At 32.7% G+C, this 15,988-nt stretch overlaps 1 protein-coding gene across 1 annotated transcript; it reads left to right on the forward strand.

The window, feature by feature from the left end:
• The first annotated feature begins 5,595 nt into the window (after nucleotides 1-5,595).
• LOC111900137 (uncharacterized) lies at nucleotides 5,596-7,798 on the forward strand. Its single transcript, XM_023896009.1, has 6 exons — nucleotides 5,596-5,686; nucleotides 5,961-6,338; nucleotides 6,417-6,430; nucleotides 6,517-6,732; nucleotides 6,829-6,890; nucleotides 7,723-7,798. The coding sequence occupies exons 1-6, from the start codon at nucleotides 5,596-5,598 to the stop codon at nucleotides 7,796-7,798; spliced, it is 837 nt and encodes a 278-aa protein (XP_023751777.1).
• Nucleotides 7,799-15,988: the final 8,190 nt, after the last annotated feature.

Here is a 15,988-nt window from a genome sequence, read left to right on the forward strand (position 1 = left end):
GTGTAAATCCCTTAGAATTCGAGTATGATAAGGATTCAATGATTATCTTATTGGTTGCTTAATGGATAATCAACTAGATAAGGATAATGACTGAAACCCTATCTCTACACCTATATAAACAACCCCAAGGTCATGAATTCGTGTAACCCTTCCCAAGAGGTCCTAAGGACGAATTCTAACCTCCCTCCTCTCTCTTTATACCTTCTCCACTTGCTTATGGTGTTTGTAAGCCATTAGAGGAGTGATACTTGTGACTCTCAGCTTTCCAAGGTCAATTCAAGGAGGAATTGGATTGTTATTGCTATATAACAATCAAGGTATGTTCTTAAACCTATTTACATGTGAATTCTGATTTCCATATGCTAGAATTAGGGTTCAAAGTCTTGGATTCAAAGTATGTACAATAGAGAAACCTAGATCCAAGCTTTAGGGTTTGTATGAGCACATAGGATGTCTTATGACCAAAAACCCATCAAACAGGATACTTTTACATTTTAGCATGATGAGTCATTTCATGGAATAGACTTCGGTAGCTGCTTCCATAATGGCAGCATAATTTGTAGCATGAAATATGGTTGCGGAAATTTGTCACGAGGCTACACATTATTAGTATTGAAAGACCACTAAAGTTGTGATAATAAGTCAACAATGTTATATTTCAATAACAGAAGTTCTATTAAGTCAAAGTATATTGACATCAAGTTTCCTTCTGTTAATATAATAGTGCAAAATGGAAATATATATAGCACATATGAACAAAATCCATAAAAGCGGATCCGCTCATAAAGGGAACACCTCCCTAGGTCTTTCATGAGCATACTACATATGTTGGTGTGATATTTGGTTTTAGTAGGAGTTTTATAGTGCTTTATGTTTTGTTTAAGAACAATTATGTTTTCTGTACAGAATTAATAATTCGGTTAACTCCATTATTAGTTGCACTTATTTGAAATTTTATCTCACTTCAGTCTAAAGAGGAACTCGTTTGAAATCTATTTAGATTTTAAAACCACACATCATACTTAATCTATGTCGTTAGTTATATATGTATATGTGACCATTGATAGGTTTAGTTACGTAAATTGTAACGAAGACCGCTTTGATCCTATAGTATTATGATTAGTGGACGAGATTGTTTAAGGGTACCAATATTATGATAACATTCATTAAAGCGCTTATACAGTTATACATACATTTATATATTTTTGGTCCAGTGGGAGATTCTTAGATAATTATGGGACCACATCATATAAATATGTAATGTTATCATAAAATCCAGTTATTATGGTAAGAATATAAATCGTTGATGGACCGGTTAATAGAATATTTACTTACCTTGTGGGTTGAGTTCCCGGTTTGACTCAAGATCCTCAAGATCACTTCCATCTCTCACATTAGGGTTTATATCCATCCATAAATACATGTGATGAGGAGCAAATCAATACACATGAAACACACATGAAAATTCATTTAGGGTTTGCTGATGGATTTTAGAGAGAGCTCTTGAGATCAACTTAAAAACCCAACCCTAGTTATTCAGATCCAAAGATCATAATGAAATCAGGTATGTAATCATTCTTTCATGTTTAAGCAGTGGCGTAGGTAGCAAGACATTAGGTAGGTCCTAGGACCTACCCTTTTTTTATTAATTACCATATATATATATATATATATATATATATATATATATATATATATATATATATATATATATATATATAAGGAACCACCTTATTTGGAGAATAAGACCTACCTAATTATTTTTGAGGAAAAAAAACCACATGAACAACCCATATCTTATATATTTAATGTCACACCCCCAAAACCGATGAACGGCGGAAACGTTCTGGGGTGGAGGACGTCATGTACAGTATCACAACAATGCAAGTAGTAAACAAGCAACAACATCATCCATTGCATTAATAATATAATTTCATAAAAGTGTGTTCTGTCAAGTGATATAGACACCAAAAACATACTTCAAAAATAAAAGAGGAGTCTTGAACGAGCTCCGTCTTCTCAAAACCTGGCTCCGGTACCTGTCTACTGGAAACCTGAGAATACAAGTTATTTTGAAAGAGTTTATCAGCTTTAGAGCTGGTGAGTTCATAAGTATATTAGTGTCTGTGTTTGTATGAAAGCATTTGTAAGAAGTTTTGTAAGATGTATTGTGTATGTTTGTAAAAGTTTTGTAAATTTTGTATTTGATTGAACTCTCCTAGAAAACCCTATATTTTCTACTAAAAGTAGCCTTCTACCAAGGCATCTAGTATTTGTGTGTGTGTCTCATGTAAGAGTGTGTATTTTCCCAATCCGACTATCATTAACCAAAAATATAGTTTTTACATTACCGTGCATCGTGTGCATGTTCACGAAGTGAATGTAATGGGAAAATATTATAGTACTGTAGTGTTGTATTAAGTAACTACTGCTGTACTAACTACCTTAAGCAATTGTAATTTTTAAGGTAACATGTGATCGGCCTGTATCTTGCTACCGACTCAATAGTAAAACGACAATGTAAGATGCCGTAAAAATGACGTTTGGCACCCGTAGACTTGCAAGTCCCACTGTAGCGAGCAACAAGGTGTAGGATAGTCAATCCAGTATAGATCTATACACAAACTCATACGCTCCCCAATGAAGGAGATTCTGATACAAAAACAGTCATGGCAGGTAGTGTCATGCCCTGCTTAATGGCTCACATAAATGTGTTAATGTATATGTAATGTATATGCGTGCTAGTTGTTCTGTGTGATCTTTCTCTGTCTAGCCTGTATGTTTGTTTCTCGTCATAGTGTCTATTGTTTGTTTCTCATCATATTGTTAACATGTTTGTATTCCCTTGCTACCCAAGGGCATTGTATCTCTTGACTCATGTATGAACTGACTCATTGTAGGTTTCATTGTTCTAGTAATAGTATTAGTATCTTCCTAAACTACTCCTATAGTAGTTTACTAGCAATGTATGATCATGTTTGTGTACCCTTGCTACCCAAAGGTATAGAACTGATTGAAGGAACTTTTATGACTATATATGTATACATGTTATACAACTAATATTTAAACAACCTTCGGACGGATAACTGATGCCCTAAAGCCACATCCAAACAAGGAAAAGGAATTAAAGCGAGTTGGCATTCCTAAGTATTTTAAACATTGCTTATATAACTATACATACATAGACATGCATTTGACAATATATAAGTATGAAAAAGTTTAAGTAAGAGTATTTGATAAGTAAAAGAGTTTGTAAAACAGTTTGAAACAAAACAGTGTTATAAACAGTTTGAACAGTAAGAAAATCACTGGTTTTGTAGTTATTAATCACATGTGATTGATGTAATAACTATAAGTATTCAACTTGTATCCCCCCCCCATAAAAGCATTTAAAAACATATAAATCATTGATTAGGGGTATGAACTCACCTGTAGTGAGTGGTTATGATGAAAATGTTGGATCAGTTGCTAAGTGTCAAGTGGTGACTTGAGTACACACGCGAATCCTATTTAGCATATATTGATACATATATGAATATAATTAGTGTTATGAACAACTAATTATTGAATTAGGTCCACCTTAGGGACTAGTAAACACTTATATTGAAGTGTTACAACCATATATGATTGTATGGAGGGTTATAAGGCTATACAAGAGAGTGTATGGCCAAAATACACACTATATGTGTGTGTGGCCAGGTGTGCTGCCAGCACGTGTGTGCGGCCAGAAGGCGTGTGCTGCCAGAAAACATGGTGTTCTTAGTGAAAGATGTTACCTTTCCGGATGATACTTGAGAGGATTTTCGGGTCCTTGCTTTGTAGAAGTGTAAGAAATGGTCAAAATGACCAAGGATAGTATATATAGGAGGGTGAGTGCGGCTGGAGGGGTGTGTGGTTGGCCTGTGTGCGGCTGGCTGGCCACACACACCTGGTTTGGTGTGTTTGGCCTGATTTTTCGATGCTACACCCAATCTAACCCATCCTCCGACACGTATCTCAATTATACTAAGCTTTAAGCACTCTTTTAGACCCAAAACTTCATTATAAAATAGCAAAACGAAGGTAACTTTAATAAAAATGAAGAATGTAAGCTAGAAATTTCGGGTTGTCACATTTAACAGCCTAATGTATAGCCCAATCTAAATATCCAATAACCAATGAATTAAAAAAATAGGAAAGGGAAAAAGGAACGTCGCATACTGACGTACGATACTCTCGTTCTCGCAGGGGAAGAAAAACGTAGAAACGCTGCATCAATTGACAATCGTCATTACTGCGATCGTCGATCGTTCCTGCTCCAATCATCATCCGGCCAGGCCACCGCCCACCGACTAGCACTCCAGCCCAGCAGCCCACCGTCCGTCCCCTATGGCCATGTTTCTTTAATCTTGATTAGATTACATTTTTGAGAATTTGAGGTTTGTAAGTTTGTTACAATTTCTGAATTATTGCTGTTCAAAACCCTTTGTAGCACTAGTTTGTATGATTATCAGTTTCATTCACTTGACTTATTGATCAGATTACAGTTTTGAGAATTTGATGTTTGTAAGTTTGTTACAATTTCCAAATTCTTGCTGTTGAAAACCCTTTGTAACACTAGTTTGTATGATTATAAGTTTCATTCACTTGACTTATTGACTTGGAGTAACTTTGAGGTCAAGCATTATACAATTACAACTAAAGCTACTTAATAGTTATAGAGTTGAATATCTTTATCATAAGAATTACAGTTCTACAGGATATGTTTATTCACCACCTTGTATACAATCGCTAGAGATACTCCAGCAGTGAAAAGGAACATAGGCATGACAAAATCTGCTAAGTTTAAGCCATTTCATGGGGACTATTGTCTATTGATCACTAAATTTCATAATTTATTTAGTTGTTTTGTTGTTATTGTCTATTTGATATAAGAACATTGTTTAATTGTTATTGTCTTGATTTTATGATTTTTCTATTTGATAACACAATATTGATATTTGATAATGGTAATTATTTTGATAATTTTATAACATTTAATTTTTATAATTCAATTTCAGTATCAAGATACAAGAATGTTTTTGCATAAGTTTTATAAAAAGAAAGAAGATAATGAACAACAACAAAAGTATACGAAGGTTGATTTAAACTCACTACCTGTTGATCCATTTGAACGACTAAGTATAGATTTTTATCATGTAAACCAAAGAGATGAAATTAGAAGAGTGTACTTGCAAAAAGGGCCTTTCCAACCTCTAAATCATAAGTTTCCACCACGTGATTTTGGAGGTAAACATCGAAGATTTATTCAATCTTGGTTTGATGATAATAAATATTGGTTAGAATATAGTATAAAAGAGGATGCTACATTCTGTTTATATTGTTATCTATTCAAATCAAGTATACCAAATCAAGGTGGATCAGATCATTTTGTGAAATCTGGATTCAAAGCTTGGAATATGAAATCAGGAATAGATAAACACAAAGAAGGAACTCCACACACTATTGATGTCCAAAAGTGTCAAAGTTTGATGAACCAAAGACAACCAAAGACAATCCATCACGTATGCTTTTGAGAAACAAACTTCTTTACAAGAAAAAGAATATCAGACTCGCATGAATGCTTCAATTGAGGGTGTTAGGTTCCTACTCCGACAAGGGTTAGCATTCCGTGGTCATAACGAGAAGGAAGACTCAGATAATAAAGGTAACTTTCTAGAACTATGACAATGATTAGCCGATCGATGTGATGTTGTAGAACGTGTTGTTTTAAAGAATGCCCCAAAAAATGCTCAAATGAAATGCGGTGAAATCCAGAAAGATATTGTGCAAGCATGTTTACATGTAACTTTAATTGTTATTACAGGAGATCTTGGAAATGACTTTTTTTGCAATTTTAGTAGATGAGTCACGTGATGTGTCATGTAAAGAATAAATGGCATTGGTTTTGTAATTTGTTAATAGAAAAGGTGAAATTGTAGAAAGGTTTGTTGGCCTTAGAAATGTTAATGACACTTCAACTTTATCACTAAAGGCTACCATTTATGATATGCTTTCAAAATGGAATTTGAGTCCTACTAGGATTAGAGGACGAGGGTATGATAGAGCCAGTAACATGAGTGGTGCATTTAATGGATTGAAGACTTTGATTATGAATGAAATAAAATCTGCACGCTTTGTTCATTGTTTTGCTCACCAATTACAGTTAGACCTAGTGTTTGTTGCAAAGAATCACATAACGGTTAATGATTTCTTTGATATGGTTTCTCGGTTGTTGAATATTTATGGATCTTCTTACAAACGACGAGATAAGTTAAGAAAAAAACAAGCAGATAAAGTTATGGCAACATTGGCTGAAGGTATGCTTTATGTAGTTTAGTTTCAGTTCTTTATGTTAATTGTTCAACTAATTCTATTTTTATGTGGTATATTTCAAGTGAGCTTGAGAGTGGTACTGGTTTGAATCAAGAACTCAATATTAAACGACCCTCTGATACTCGATGGGGTTCTCATTTTGCATTTTTATTAAATATCCAGACCATATATGCTTCCATTTGTGATGTACTTGAAGACCTTTGTAAATTTGATACTGATCGTGATCGTAAGGCTGAAGCAATTCGCATCTTAAAGTTGTTAAAATCGTTTGATTTTGTGTTTTGTCTACATTTGATGGTTGATATCTTGGGAGTTACAAATCATTTAAATACAATACTACAAAGAAAAGACCAAGATATCGTAAATGCCATGAATCAAGTAAGTAGCTCAAAAAAAAAACAATTCAATAAATTATGGATATAGGATGAGAACCACTTTTAGAGAAAATTACTTTGTTTTGTGTTAAAAATGAAGTTGAAGTCGTGGATATGGAAGATGCATATTATAATGGATATAGTCGTCGAAGAGGTCCACAGGTTAGTAATGTTTGTTACTACCAACTACCACATTGATTTATCAATTTATTGTCTTTTATCATTATATATATATATATATATATATATATATATATATATATATATATATATATATATATATATATATATATATATTAAAGGTTTAACAATTTGCACCACTATCAAGTTGATGTGTTTAAGGAGGTGATTGATATGCAACTTCAAGAGTTGAACCATCGCTTTAATGAAGTAGACACAAATTTACTTCTTTGTATTGCTTGTTTGTGCCCTAGTGAATCTTTCAAAGCCTTTGATTTAGATAAAATAATGAAGATGGCTACACTTTATCCGGAAGAGTTTCCAATAGATTATGATTTTTGAGTTCTTGAAGTGGAACTTGGAAATTACATTAAAGATGTGCAAGAAGATGAACGATTTAATGATTTAAAGAACATTGAAGACCTTGACAAAAAGATGGTCGAAGAAAAGAAACATATAATATTTCCTAAGATTTATCTTCTTGTAAGACTTGCATTGATCTTACCCGTAGCAACACCAAGTGTGGAACGCACATTTTCAGCAATGAAGTTGATAAAGACTGATATACGCAACAAAACGAGTGATCAATTTTTTAGTGATAGTTTAGTGTCGTATGTTGAAAAAAATATTTTAAAATGTATCAGTAACAACCCAATTGTGAAAATGTTTCAAGATATAAGACCTCGTAGGGTTCGGTTGTAAGAACTTTATTATAACTTTTGAAACGATGTTTAAATATTTTAGACATACAACCCGACCCGCTACCGTTAGTATTTTTTACTCTTTCAAAAATTTTAATTTTAATTTACATAAGGAACCACGTTGCTTTTGGTTCTAGATTCGCCACTGTGTTTAAGTTTCTTATAATCATATTCGAGATTAAAGATTAAAGATCCAAAGTTATGCTTCCGCGTTTTATGTTTTGGTTATGAAATTTACCAACAAAAAGTTGAAGCGAAACCAGAACCAGTTAATGGTATTCAGTTCGGTTCCATGTAACCTTAATTCATCATTTTCGATTTTTGTTCTTTCGGTTTCGGTTCCCAAAGCTTTCTTAGATAACACACTTTCCTAGTATAATTGAATCGTAACCGGAACTGATTAGTGGTATTCGGTCTGATTCTTAGTTCCATATTTACTCCTTAATCGATTTTCATAATTCTTTCGGTTCCAATCCAGTTCCTAGCCGATTCACATCCCTAATCGACACACATGTCATATAAATTAGATTTATGTCCGAATGGTCTTACTACAAGTTGACTTATATATTTAGAATTATAATATGAACACTATGAAATATGTTTTTATTTGGATGTTAACTACGTACAGGTTCATTTTTTGCCATTGCATGTTGTCGAACTCCTTCATCCTGCTTCTATATCAAAAACACACTACCCTTGAAAAACGAAATTAGGTATTTTGGATCCTATATTCGTTTATCTGTATGGGGTTGTGAGGTTTACATAGGCACACATTAATTACTACTTCAACATGACATTGTTCGATACTCCACAATTTTTGTATGTTTTTTTCGCAACATATGACGAACAAGATTTACTAAGCATTGTATTCGGCCTTTTGGGTTTTCATTTTCTTAATTTTACCTACAAGATAATAATAATAATAATAATAATAATAATAATAATAATAATAATAATAATAATCGATTTCCAGCATGTCATGTCCAGCCAACATGGCACATGCATACCCCACCTTCACATCTAATGTGGTCCATAACCTATGCATGCATGTGTGATGCGCACCATTATTCCATGGTACATCCCCACATCCACCATCATGTTTCAAAATTACTTCCAAATTCCAAAAACACAAATCTTAGAATAATATTTCTAATCATTATATTCTATAATAAGTATACCATATATAAAAGAAAAGTTTAATTGATACGTATGCATAAAATAAATATACAAAAGTTTACAAATACAATGTTATCTTTTATGCATCTTTGGTAATTTTTGTGCATATGATTTAAACTAAATAATAAAAACTAATCGGTTAGATTACTCCTTTTTTGTATATAAATAAATAGTTAAATATCAAATAATAAAGTTTTATTGATATTATATTAATAAAAAGAATTATGAAAGACATTACCTATGAGAATATTATATGTATGATTTTCATTTTGTGCATATTAAGATTTTATGGTATCAAATCGCGTTTATATCTATGCCGGTTTGATCCGTTCATTTCAAAACGAATCACCTTTCAAATTTATTCGTAGATGACGACTATATACCACTTTTTGTGCTTTTGAGGATCATGATTCAAGATTTGTGTCAATTTTTTTATATTAAAATGATTTTCACAAGTATAAGTTTATATGATATGGATAATTAGTTCGGCATCTTAACTTTTTTATGGCAATAAGGTGATGTTGCTACTTTTACGACATGTATTTTTTGATAATTTTCAAGTTAACTTATTATACCAAACATATAATTAATCATTACAAAAAAAATTATATAATATATATTGAAATATAGCCGAAAATTGTTGAAGTGGCTATTTCTTTGAATTTTAATTATACAATAACAATTGTTATAACAAAAGGTATAATATTTTTTTATATATCCACTTTATTTTTCAGGATATATATAATCCTACTCTTGATTATTCTATATATTTTGTAAATAGTAGAGCATTTTGTGTATTTAGTTCATGATAAGATAGAGCTATATAACGAATTTGTATATATTAAATTGTTTCGTAATACCCTTTTAAGTCAATACGAAAAGATTCTCCTCCCACCCAGTCTACACCCACAGGCCACATCCACACAAGGGTTCCACTATGAGTGGCCATCAATTTTTTATGCAAATGTATGTGCAAAAAGGCAATATTTATTGGCTTCTTTATGAAAAAATATATATTATCTCGGGCTCTACTTGACAATATTGAAAGTTTTTCCAACACTTTCACTTCTCTACTAATAAATACTTTTAGAATTTTACTATTTGATTTGATTTGATTGAGTTTGGTTAAGGATTGGTTGTATAACGTGAATATCTTGAATTTAGACTTTAGGGCAAATGTTATATTAGTCCATTAAATTTTTTGTGTTTGTTTTAAAAGATCACTAAACTATTTTTTTTGCACATTAAAGTAATAAACTCTCATTTCCATGTTTTAAAATACCCTTTTCTTACCTGCAATCGGATTCAAAGGTAATATACATGTCAGGAAGGATTTGACTGGGGTAAATGTCATATTAACCCAACGAACTTTTCACGTTTGTCCGATTTAGTTACCAAAGTTATTTTTCTGCGCAATAGGTCAAACACTGAATGGATTCAATCACACCCCCAAATCCCACACAAAAGAGCCAGAGATAGAGAGTCAACCGACATTTGCTTTCAATCATGGCTCCGGATCTCACCTCTAACTCATTTCTCTCCTTGCCACTACACCTCACACCAGTCTCGCTTCACTCAAAAATCCTAGGAGATTAATCGTAAGTGTGAAGAAATCCGATGTATCTTCTGCCGGAGAAGGTGAAACCGAGAATCAATTTCGGTTCAATTTCGACTTCGGGAAGGTTTCTGAAACCGGCCTCTTGCCCCATTGGTAGCTCAACTCCCGATTTGGCCTTGCCTGAAGATGGACCCATCGAACTCCCTTTCTCTATACCTTCATTTATCTCCACCGACGATGACCCTACCACTCTCCAAGTTGCCACCAACGTTCTCCTCACCGACACCGACACCATCTCCATCTTCCTCTTTCGCTCCATCCGTCCTCGTGCAAAGCTAGCCAAAGAACTGGTTCATGTTCTCTCTCTCTCTCTCTCTCTCTATCACAGGAGTTTGATTTGTATAAACCGTAATTATGATTCGCAACTGAACCTATTGCAATTATATGCGAGTATTAGCAATGATTGAGTTGAGAATTTTGTCTATGGACTAGAAATTTAGGTCTAAGAGAACATAAACTAAAAAGACGTTGAAGGAGGAGGCACTTGAGAGTTTGAAAGCAATGACTTCGGTTGAGGCAAATGCTCATCCGTTACCTCTTCAGGCGTTTCTGGGAGGTTTGTCTGTTGGAATTATTGCAATTATTCTGTATAAATTCACCACCACCATTGAAGCTTCTCTGAATCGTCAAACCATTTATGATAAAATCATCCCCAATTCTTAATTTTTAATTCCAAATTCAAATGAGAGTCAAACCCAAATGCGTGTGATTAAAGGAAAGAACGAAGAATGCAATTAGATGTGTAGAGAGGAAAGGAAAGAAGGAGATAATGACTTTGAGGTGACGTAGATCGGAGTAAAATGGCAAGTCATACTGGGCAACCTATAAAATCAGGTAAAATGGTGTAATTAACAGGTTACCAACAAGTTTAGTGACCTATTGCGTAGAAAAATAACTTTGGTGACTAAATCGGACAAACATGAAAAGTTCATCTCAAACCCTTAAATTTTTACCCCATTTTACCCCAAAAAGTATATATTCTATTTTTCTAACTTATATAAATTGTCAAACATACATCTTCTATTAATTTGGTTTTAACAAATATATAGTCTATATTTTTTTCATTACAATAATATTAAATAAATAAGATTATATTTATAATACGTAATTATAAGCCTTTGTAAAATACGTTATTGGGTTTTAAAATTTCAATATGTATTTAAATTTTAATATGAATTTGTTAAACAGAAAACAAACTTTATATTTATAATTAATTAATATAATTTAATATATAACACAGTATTATAAGTATTAAATATTACATTTAAATAACAATTAGTAGATAAAAACCCAGAAATGTATAAATATATAAAACGAGAGAGTAAAACTGACAACTCAAAGTTCATCCTCATTTTGGGGCGAAATGAATAGTATAACACCAAATATGGTGTTATACTATTCATTTTCCTCAAAATTGGGGAATAAATGGAGTAGGATTGGAGAGGAATAGGGGAAAAATAAGGAAAATAATAGAGAATAAGAGTGAGTTGAAGATACTCTAAGAGTATAATAAATTTATTGTCTGTTACAAAATCATTTTAAAAATAATTGTACAATTATTTTTAAAGATAGAATATGTTTTAACAAAACAAAAGTCTCATATAGACATTGTTTAAAGAAAGTAAATATTAAATCAAAGCATGAGTGATGTGCTTAATTATGATCATATACGATATATAGAAATAAATGTCTCTAGCTAACTTTATGCTTGTACTTATAAGTCATTTTGTTTCTCACTAGCTTCCTCGCTTTATACGTTCGTACTATTTATATGATTAAATATCAAAATAGTATGTATGATGGAACTTTCGTTTTGTTAAAAAGAGGTTATGTTGTGAATCATTATCATATCTTTAAAGATAAAATATATTTTCAAAAAACCAAAGTCCCATAAAAATAAATGCACCATCATGATTTATGCAACACTAAGGTGTTTGGATTAGTTTTTTAGCTTATTGCTTATAGCTTATTTGTGGTGGGAATAAGCAATAAGCATGAGGAGGGATGCTTATTAAAATTACTTATCTAGTTTAATAAGCTGGATTTTATCCAAACACTCAAATTAGCTTATTGTGAGAATAAATAATAAGCACCTCTTTTTTTCCTATCCAAAAACTCATACATATTGAATCACTTATTGGTTTTATAGTCTACTATTAAAGACCTTAGGACGAGACCTTATCGGTTGAGATGCAAAATTACACACGTGAGATTTAAAGTTTAAATCACGACACATCCAAATTATTGATAATATTTCATAATTAATCTCTCAGGTAAGCCTTAAAACAGGTTGAAATTGTTATTTTAGACAAAGTCATTTAACTTTTTGTTTAAAGCAACAGTTGAAGACTCACATGTGTTAAGCCATTTTTTAGACTAAATTACACGAATGGTCCATGTGGTTTAGTGTAATTTACGCGTTTGATCTCTAATTTATTTTTTAAATTCGGGCAATTCTTATAATTTGATTTTGTTGTGTGATTGGTCCTTGTTGCCGTTAAAAAGACTATTTTGTCCTTCTTACCATTAGTTTATCTTTTAATTATCATTTATGTTATGTTTATTAAAAAGAATTGATAAATAAATTTATATGCACACCTCATCATATTCATTCCCCCTTTAACTTTCTCCATTTGCTTTCCTCTCCATTAACCCTTTCCTCTTTACTAACCCACCCGACGTGCTCTCAGTCAAGAGCCAAATAGTTTCCCTGAAATTCCATCGACATTTATGTCCCCCTTTACCACCACCAACATATGTCGGCTGCTATGCCACCACCAAACGAACATCCTTCTCAGTTCCCCCTTCCCTTTTCTCATCTCTCTCCGGTGCCACCCCTCCTATTCAACTAAAATTGTTGTCGTTGCCAACCAAAGCCCGTCACCGACAACCTTTTCTTATCAAAACCTGCACGATGTGGTTGACCCTTTCCCCATTCTCCAGAAACCCGCCGCCAGATGGCGCAGAAACCCTTTCAAACATTCCATAGATGTTATCTGACGATTGTATTCAAGGGAAAGGTGACAATTGTATAAAGTCTAGAATCCAAAACCGAATTCGAGGAAACCTGAATCGTGCACGATATAGTGTTCGGTGAATTTTGTATGTTCACCTTTTTTTCCACAGTTCATGCTCAGACTCACATCCTCTAGCTTTTAGTTCATTGAGTTTTTTTTATTTGTAGTGTCGATTCAGAAGATTCAAAAGCTTGTTGATAGAAGGTTTCATCTGAACTTTTGGTTTAAGGATTCCGCATGTTCTTAGCCTTATATTTTTATTAAAGGATTTGAATTTAGGTTTGATTTCATTACATGTTTAAAAAATATATATATATTTTTTCTGATTTTGATGGATTGGAGAATTTGTTTCCGTTCCAATTTTCTGATTTTGGTGGTTTAATGTATTGGATTTCTATGCCAAGATTAAGATTGATAGGTTGCAAGTAACATTAATAAGGTAGGGCACGGAAATGTCGATAATCCTTCAAGAGAAGAGGGTGAGAATGGAGGGAGGTCGGGTTAAGGGTGAGGGTGATGGACCCACATTTATTAATCAAATTAATAAAAAAAACAGCTAAAATAAAAGACAAGGGTATATTGGTCACTTCAAGTCGGTTAGTGACCAAACGCACAACAAAATGAAACCATGGGGACTGTTCGAGTTAAAAAAAAATATGTTAGGGACCAAACGTGCAAATTATCCCATACCACAGGGACCATCCATGTAAAATTAATGACTTGTTCATTGATGACTAATATATATATATATATATATATATATATATATATATATATATATATATATATATATATATATATATAGGCCTAAGTTATTCTATTATAACTAATTATTGTGTTATTGTATGAATGATTGTGGGCCAATCATTTTACCTATTTTAAGAAAGTGGTTATGACATATTATTGAATTAAATACAATTGAAAAATACCATCTAATTTAAATAGAAGGGTATTTTAGTCAGTTAATATAAATTTAATAAAGGAAAATTGCATATTTTAAGGGAAAATAGATTCTATTAATTTTAAAAATCTGATTGTATGGATGATAATTCTCCTAAATCGGAAATTCTGACGGAATATGCTTATCAACATATAGAAAAATAACAAAAATTATTGAACCATACAAGAATACACATTTTGATATAATATATATTTTGATTTAATGAACTTCTTGAAGAATAACAAAATTTTGGATACAAGTTAAAAAAATTCGTTACATTCTTAGAAAAGAAAAAAAAATATATACTATTCTATGAGAATGTTACACTTATTAATAACAAAGAAATACAAAAATATAAATCATTCTACCAGAATATACTATTATTCTGCTAGAATAATCCATTCTTTTTGGAAGATTGGTGGACCTTGTTCATCTTCATCTCGTAGAATAACCCATTCGATGTCCCCTCTTCCCTCTATATTTTCCTGTCAAAAATCAAAATCAAACACCAATTCCTCCCAATGATTTCTGTTCAAACAATAAAAAAAATGTAGCAGCTAATCAAGTAAAATATAACAGCCAAAGCATAGAATTATTCCAAGTTTCACTATGACCAAAATCACACTCAAATTCTGTTTCTCCTATTGGTCCTTCCATTGCAGCCATTCTACCTCCTGAACACTCAATAAAAGATTAAACTCAAATAAAATTAACACTCCATTCTAAAATAATATATACAATGATAAAAACTTTTTGTGAGATATGGATGATCAAGAAACATCCATCAATTCACTGTAAAACATCAACACCAAATATCCATTCCTTCATCAGTTTGTGTCAAAACAAACAAAGAAAAAGGAATTTTCATTGTTCTTCTGTTCCTCTCTATCAATTTCTGTCAAAAACAAATCCAAACATCCATCTTTATCCTACATTGATTCCTATCCCAAAAAAAAAACGAGGCTACCCCATGGTCATCTGTTTCACTGATATTTCAATGGAGCTATTGCTAGATCAAGAAAAAAAAAGAGAGAACAAGAACAGGGGAGCTGTCGTAGTAGCCCCCGTCCACGCACCTTTCAACCACTAAAAGCAAGACCTACCGAAGTGGGTGTTTCCCCGGAGCAAAACCAGTCGGCGACAACCCCCTGTTTCATCCGAGTTTTCTCACTTCACCATTCTATCTTCTTCCCCACCTGGCTCCGTTTCAGTATTTTCAGTTCCAGAACCAAAAGAAAAGGGAAATCTTCACTGGAGCTCCAGGAGCAAAACCCATCAACGAAACCACCAACAAGATTAGTAAATTCATATGGATCAATCACTTCAGTACTATTGTACAAAGAAGAAGGAAACAACGGTATATAGAGGAATGGAAAACAAAAAGCCCTAATTTTTAAATTGAAATTGCATGGTGGCTCTTCAATTGAAATGCCGATTTTTGCTTAGATAAGGGCAGCGTCGGACAAACTCCTTGGGTGCTAAAACAAAATAGCAGAAAAGAATTGAACGACTAAAAGAAGGAAAAGAAATCGAACCTTGGATTTGATCAGGGAAGAGGAACAAATGAACAAAAGAAACACGGATGAAGTAGACAAACTCCTCCAATGGCTCATCTGTCGAGCGGAGGG

This window comes from Lactuca sativa, chromosome 7 (assembly GCF_002870075.4).
Source record: "Lactuca sativa cultivar Salinas chromosome 7, Lsat_Salinas_v11, whole genome shotgun sequence".
Taxonomy (NCBI): domain Eukaryota; kingdom Viridiplantae; phylum Streptophyta; class Magnoliopsida; order Asterales; family Asteraceae; genus Lactuca; species Lactuca sativa.